This window comes from Dioscorea cayenensis, unplaced genomic scaffold, assembly GCF_009730915.1.
Source record: "Dioscorea cayenensis subsp. rotundata cultivar TDr96_F1 unplaced genomic scaffold, TDr96_F1_v2_PseudoChromosome.rev07_lg8_w22 25.fasta BLBR01000721.1, whole genome shotgun sequence".
NCBI lineage: Eukaryota > Viridiplantae > Streptophyta > Magnoliopsida > Dioscoreales > Dioscoreaceae > Dioscorea > Dioscorea cayenensis.
Genome location: NW_024087112.1, coordinates 17,665 through 25,692, shown reverse-complemented (window position 1 = coordinate 25,692; position 8,028 = coordinate 17,665). Strand labels below are relative to the sequence as shown.

Sequence of the window (8,028 nt, the reverse complement as noted above, 5' to 3'; positions counted from 1 at the left end):
GTCAATGTACAGAAATTTAATAAAGATATAGAATAAGGGGGGATTTCAGATTGTAGGAGTATCAAACAATTAACACAAGAAGTGAAAATAAATAAAAAATGATGAAAGAAAAAAAAAAGAAAAAGAAAAATAGTATCAATACAATTGATTTCATTTGCTTATCCATTCTTTTTCTTTATTCAACCAAAACCAAGATAACAAATCCTTATTTTTTTCCTTGACATATACTTAACCTCAATCAAAACACAACCTAGAGAAACATGCTCTATGAAGTTCAATAAGATAACATGCATCTCCTAAAACAAGAATAATAAAATTTGGTAGGCACAAACAAGAGAAAAGCTTCACCTCCAACAGCAAGCACATCTGGTGCACGATGTTTTTCCCTGGAAATAAAGGTTTCCGTTGCATTAGCTCCATAAAGATGCATCCCACAGACCACACATCCATCGCAGCGGTATATCCAGAAGAATTCAACAATAATTCTGGTGCTCGGTAGTTTTTTGTAACAGGAAAATTCTCCCTAATAACAGCAGAGGTAATGGGTTCAAACCCAAAATCACAAATCTTCAAGTCACAATTTGCATTTAGGAGGATGTTGCTTGGCTGCAAGTCTAAATGAAGAACGCTTGCTGAATGTATGTATTTCAATCCACAAAGAGTCTGATATAAAATATACTGTCAAAAGAGATTGCAAAAAAGAAAAAGAAACCGATCAGATAGCCATTTATAGAAAATCCCAGAAAGATACAATACAATAATATTTGATAAAAATGGTCTGATGTGATAATCAAGATATTAACAATTAATATAATGTTAAACTTCAAATAATAGGATCAGAAGCACATGCTGGAAGAGCAAAGGCCAAAGAGATTTCGAATGCTAAACAAAAGTCATAAAATTCAAGCTCTTTTGCCAACCGACAAAAATTCAAAAGCAGATATGAGTTCCATGTTAAAATACACTGCACAAAGCACACTGAAGAACCTTACCACATGTTCGCATCTATCATATAGCAAACTTAAGAAGTCTTGCCAAAAAGCTATAACTAGAAAATAAACTGATCAAACATTGAGATTATCTACAATATTATTGTATAACTTACAAAATGAAAAATTTGGGCTTTTAGAGTCCATCTTAAGCATTCCAAACCCTAGGGAAAATGTTACAAAACACACTATGGATCTAGATGTGAAGGAGTTTTCTTCATTATCATAAATAAGGATGCTCTCCCCGACAACAGAAGCAACTTTTACAAGGTGTTGACAGCTTGGGAAAAACTCCAAAGCCTAGAGAGCCCTAAATATTGGCTTCACAGAGAGCAAAACGAACACAAGCACATTTGAAATTCTCAAATTGTTGGATGATTAGTCACATCCTCCGCGCATACACATAATGTACAATAACAATCTTAAAAAGAGGAAATCTAAGATACAAATTGATCATCACATGCATTACATCCCTCTATCTCTTTCTGTACTCAAGATCGAAAAATATCAGCATACTAAACATTGGGTTACATTAAAAGGCTAGAGGTTGCTCAGTCCATCATAAATCTGTTGCTTGAAAAAGTACGTTTTGCCTTGCAGGATTTTAAGGTCCATCCTATATAATTCAGAAAAAATAATTTTATTACTGAATATATAACATGAGACCAGCTCAAACATGAAGCAGGTAGCAATGTTCTATAAAATAAACACATATGTCTCGATCACCTTATCTTTTTTGTATGGCAAGTTGGTGAGAGATTTAAAACCAAAACTCCATCACAGCTTATTTTACAACTTTAATATCTTTATTATTCCTTTAATAAAAAATTGTGCCCTTCATTGTAGGTTATCTTTTCACTAAGAACGAAATTCTTGACAGTAATGATTTGTTGACTGCTCACAGCAGTGAACCACCAAAAATGGATCACCAAAAAATTGGAAGAAAAATAGCTTTTCTTCTATTTCAATCAAACTCGCCATGTATTCCCCATGCCTTGGTGTTCCAAAAGGAACGAATGGAGGCTTATTTTAATGCAAGTAGCAAACTACATACAAATTGAACGAAGAAAAAACATGGAGAAAGAATGGGATAATATTGTGAACGTCATGCCTTCGAAATTTTAAAAATAGAATGCTTCTGTATTGTCAATAATCTCTCTGAGATACTTATGTTGACATTAACTTCTACACGATGGGGGTTTCTAATTTGGCATCTATTCTTAAAGGAAGCATCCCGATAATATTAGGAATGTAGCCATACCAAATCTCCATAAACAAAAAGATGAAGTGATAATACTAAATGGGATAAGCAAAACCATATGTAGTACTTGATGAAAAAAATAAATTCAGTAAAACCGAATAAAAAGGTGTACCGTTGAATATAGGATATTTTCTAGAGAATTATGTGGCAAATTTTTAATAGTCAACAGTTGAAAAAAGAACATTGTTTTGCCAGTTAAATATACAACTCTAATGCCAACATCTCATGCTTGACTATAAGCCAAAATGCATGTTGATTCCATTTGATGCAGACTATACACCAAGAAGATCTAGAAAATATTACAGCAAGATGCCAAGATTCTATTTGGTACAGACTATAAGCTAAGAAGATTTGGAAAATATTTCAGAAAAATATAGTGTACAAAGATCAGCATTAACCACAACCATTTGGCATGGTTTAGGGTTAGAAGTTGTTTAAGAGCTAATCTTTTGACTGTCAGTGTTACGGGTACAGGTTCATGTTTGGCCTGCAGAATGTGCCAAATCAAGTGGATAATTTTATTTTAAGCTTGAATTGATTAATAGAGCATAGAAATTTAGGTAAGCCCAATTCTGTTTGCATGATCATGAATTCTATTTGCATTTAAACTTGGATAAGGACTCTAATATTAGTAAAAGAATGATGGATCTTTTCAAATAAAGGGGAACGAATGAATGAGAATTGTGTAGCTTTATGCCATTTTTGAGAGCGCTACTTAGATCATCTACACATAATTATCTAGAAGCCCTAGGTTTGATTGCCTAAGTCACATGACATCACCATCAGGAAATATCACAAAACTTTCTAGTGTGTCTTTGCCCATGACAAGATGATGCATAAGGTATGAGTTATTTTCATGATACCAAGATTGGAAAAATTATTCATAAGAAAAACTTAGCCCCAGACAACACTATATATATATATATTTGTTTTTTATGAAGGGTTATTTAATTATATACAATGATTTTTTAATTCCGTGTAGACCCACTCACACTAGCAACTAGCAAGTCAATGTACACAAAATATTAAAATTATTTTTATTAAATAACATTGATTGCTATTTTAAAATGACCCAAATACCTTCTTTCACAAAATAAAAACAGCTCAAAACTACATGAGTCTTCAAATCCTATACATTTAATGGTCTATAACCTAACAATATATAAGATTTGACAATTGAGAATTGATCCCAAAATGTCTATAACATCAAAGTTAAGAAAGAAGTCAATGAGGTGAAAAAAAAAGAGATATGAAGAATTAAGGATTTAATTAAAGGCAAATTCTAACATAAGCATGTAGTTATTGTAGTGATTTTGATCATCAATGCAAGTTGAGATGAACATATACAACGAAAATTGATAACAGGGAGTGTGTTTATCAAACAAAGATACATATAACACACATCGAAAGGTCCAAAACCCCAATATAAAGAAAATAACGAAAAAACACAACACATAATGGGAGGTCAAAACCGTCGAATATCAAAATATAAAAAAATAATGAAAAAACCCATATATGTAACACTCACAAAATGAAACCCAACCTGAATGTGTTCCTCAGATAAAGGTTGGTTGGAGTGGATTATTTGATGCAGATTAGCCTCCATAAGTTCATAGGCAATGTAGACATCATTAAATAGTTCCCATTGCGGAGGAGGTATGATGTCCCTGATTGCTAGAACCTGTGTTTTACAATTACAACATGAATTAGATGATATATACACACATGTATAAAAAAATTCTAAAAGCATAAAAACCACTATAATGTTAAGAAACACCACTCAATAGCTTTTGAATTTTCAGAACTTTTGAGAATCCAATGCAAAAATCAACAAAAATGAAAACAACATCCAAAATAGGCACTTTCAAACAATCAAATTGGATAGGTTCAAACTTGGAGTTTTAGATAAGTAAAATGTCAAATCAGGTGCAAATCTCATAATCAAACTACAAAAAGGATGCGAAGCCCAGTCTCCTCAATCCAACTGAACTAATCAAAAAATGAAATTGTTTGCACCCTCAAATTCATTTATAAGGTCATCACGGTTCTAGCTTCAAGCAACTCTCACTATTATCATTATTGAAGTTAATCAAAGGGTGCAAACAAGAGCAATTTTCTTCAAATGTTAAATCCAAAAACTTTTCCCAAGTTCCGTCTAATCAACATTCTTCATCCAAAAGATTAGGTGAAAAGTTCCAACTCAAACCAGTTGGAAAAATATTTGTGTATATGAAGTTTCTGCCAATTTGGCTCCTGACAAAAAAAAAAATCCATCTCCCATTCAAAAGAGATTATTAGGGACTTAGCATCATAGTTTAAGCTTCAGTTTATCTCCTTTCACAAATGCTGAATTTGCGCTTATATTCTAAATTTCCATCTCTAGGGTATCTTGAAAAACAACCAATTAAGTTGAAGTCTACGCAGTGAAGTGAATGTTCCGCATAAATGTCATTTTCGCGTGTATCAAGTTAGGCTATTCAAGTTAGTTTTATTATCTTTTATGGTATCTAATTAAATGATTGAGTTGCACTATTCATTTTGTTTCTGCAGACGGTTTAGTTTTGCCAAGGTTCTAGAAAGAATTTTGGCTTTGAAACAACCAAATCAACTTGCTTTCTATTGTTCAAACAATAAAAGCCACACAAGAAACAAGTACTTATAAGAACGAATCTACAATAAGAAGTAACAAATATGCAAGAATGACATCATCTAATGAACTACTACTAACAAAATACGTTAATACAACCAAATAAAAAAAAATCCCAAGACAGTTCTTGAGACACTTTTTTTTTTCTTTTAATTGTTAGGTCTATAGATTTTTCCTTCCATTTGGGTATATTAAAAAAAATAAACTTCTCCTGCGACAACTAAGCAAGTTATGAACCAAGAATTGAGCCTTTGCCTTTCCCCTGGAATTGGGCATACCAAGATCTGGATCTTTCTCTTTTCCTTGCCACTAGGCATTAATTGATTTCATCCCCATAACCACAATTGCAAGTGATGTACTTCATTTTCTAATCAAGATCAAATCAACTTGACAACTTTACAGAAAACCATGAAAATACAGGTTGCTTTTAATTCAATTAGATTTTGGACCCTACAATTTATACAAAATACAACATATATATATCTCACCTATCACTAGTGTAAGGTATTTTTAAGGTTGAGACCAAGTGTCAGTTCCCTCAGTAAATGCAATACAGTACATCACAATTAGGAAAGCAATAGGGATAAGAAAAAGAGAAGAAAAAGAAAAACATCCTTTCACTCCAAGAAACTTGATCTATGGAGACAAAGAGAGAATTCAACTCACTGACATTTTCATGGTCCATGTAGCGCAAAAGCTTAATTTCCCTCAACATCCTCTTAGCATAGAGTATATTATCAAAAGCACGCCGGATCCTCTTGATCGCCACCTGCTCTCCCGTCTCCGAATTCAAAACAGACCTAAAACCAACGAAACAAAAACCCAATCAAATCAAGAATCCACAGAACAAACAAACAAACAAACAAACAGGAAACTCACCAGGTGACGCCATAAGGGTCACTGCGAAGGAAAGTGATCGGGGGCCTATACTTGGTAGTGACCTCAACAACAATCCTACGATTCCCACATAAACAGTACCGGACAAACCTTCCCCCGTGTGTAAGGGTCGCTTCCATCTTCACCGGCGCCGCCATCTCCGCTCCCTCCTTCTGCGTCTCTCCCATCTCCTCCCATTCAATTCCCAGCCCCCTTCTCTCTCTCTCTCTCTTCTGCTTCTGGGAAAATACTCAAATAGAGTCCGTAATCCTAACTTAGCATTTTTATATCTAGGCCTTTAAAATTTTTTGCATCTAGGCCTTCTTATATCTAGACCCCCAGAAGGTTTTGTATTTTAGGTGTTGTTGTTTCACCGGATTTAGAACTTTATATAAATATATATAATAATAAAATAAATAAAATAAATCTAATTAGTGAAACATATATAAAAAAATTATTACAAAATAAAATATAATTAAAAAAATACTATATATATAATAAAATAAATAAAAATAAATCTAATTAGTGAAACATATATAAAAAAAATTATTACAAAATAAAATATAAATATATATAAAATAATTTTCTTAATTTATATATATATATAATAATATATCATAATGATAATAATATATAATATATAATATATAATATATAATGATAAATATAATAATATTAAAAAAAAAATTTATCTCTGTGTTGCGTCGTGGCCCTCCACGATTCAACCCGTTGACTTCACAACCGCCCACCATCCTCACGATCGTCCCACGTCCGCACACCGACCCGGCCTTTATAAAAGGACGGAGAGAAGAACGAAGGAGAGGGGAGAACGAAAGACTGAAGAACGAAGGAAGAGCAGAAGGAGGCGAAGAAAGAAGGAAGTGAATGAGAAAAGGAAGATCGGAAGCGAAAGAAGAGAAGACAGAGACGAAAGAAGAAGAAGGAAGATGAAGGCAAAGAAGAACGATCGAAAAGGAGAAGACGAAGGTGTTCCTCTCCTCCGATGCCTACATACAGTAATTGTTGCCGTTGCCGCCAATGTTGCCGATTATTGCCACTTTATCCGCTTGTCGATGTCATTTGCTCGATCCCAGAGCATTCTTTTGCTCGTCATTCTTTGCTACTGCCGCTATTGAGATCTACCGCATCCACTATCGCTCCACGCATCTGCTGCTGTTGCGCATAGCGATGCTCGATGATGCACATCGCCATTGTTTACTGGCGATGTTGCTGCTCACTTTCGTCATTATTCTTTCATTGCGTCTCCCAGTCGTCATAAATGGACGAAGAAGCTAAGCCCGTGCTTGTCCCATCCCGCCGGTGCTTGTTGATGAGGATATGGCTTATAATTGAAGTAAGGAGGATAAAGGTGCTGCATCGGAAGGCCATCATCGGTGCTCCGGCCGTTTGTCCCTGAGGAGAACAATATCATTGTCCGCCCGTTCGTCCCTGAGGAGAACAATATCATTGTCCGCGCTCATGCTCGTTTCGGTGTCCGATGAGCCACGATCGCTTGGTTGCTTACGCCGACAAGATGATGATGTGCATGTCTCCACCGCCATTAGAGATAATGTCGCCGGAGAGCGTGAAGAACGCCGCTGTGAAACGTACGAGAGTCATAGAGATTGAGCTCGATACATAATAAGGAGAAATGCACTGCTGTTTTGGGTCGAAAGCCTCCCCATTTTCTTCATGATCATATTCCAGATGACAATATGAGATTCAGGTCTTCAAAAAGATTTAGAGATTGACGAATCAACTACAAAAGAAACTGATCTCTTGGTGATTGGAAGTCTACAAAGCAAGCAATTCCTAACCCTGGGCCAAGAAGACATGCATTGAAGCAACAACAAATGTGAGGAAAACTATTGATAATCTTGTTAAACCCTATCATGTTTCAAGGGGCATGAATGAAGAAGATAGCTCAAATAAAAAATAGTCTAAGGCAAGAGAACAAGCAGCAAATGAAGACATTGAAGTTGGAAACAACGAAAAAATGCGAGCATTGATATGGAGTCTTCTTCTCATCGGCCTGTGGAATTTAAGGAGAAACAACAAGAAATCATAGAGCTCTGCCTTGTACTCAGAGCTTCACATCTCAACAATCTAACAAGAAATCATTCACATAAAAGATGCATTTTACCATTAAAATCTCCAACAATAACACCCATCTCCGGTGACAAAAAAAAAAAAACAACTAACATCAACATTATGAAAAATATCCATGGGAGGTGCTAATTAAGATTGATCGAGAG

The 8,028-nt window shown here is 34.7% G+C and overlaps 1 protein-coding gene across 1 annotated transcript; it reads right to left on the bottom strand.

Annotated features, from left to right (window-relative positions):
- Positions 1-212: 212 nt before the first annotated feature.
- LOC120254912 (mitogen-activated protein kinase 1-like) lies at positions 213-6,027 on the bottom strand. The gene is made up of 4 exons (XM_039262885.1): positions 5,777-6,027; positions 5,568-5,697; positions 3,794-3,931; positions 213-678 (listed from the first exon to the last, which is right to left on the bottom strand). Exons 1-4 carry the CDS (start codon positions 5,959-5,961, stop codon positions 235-237), a joined length of 897 nt encoding a protein of 298 aa, XP_039118819.1. The 5' UTR covers positions 5,962-6,027; the 3' UTR covers positions 213-234.
- Positions 6,028-8,028: the final 2,001 nt, after the last annotated feature.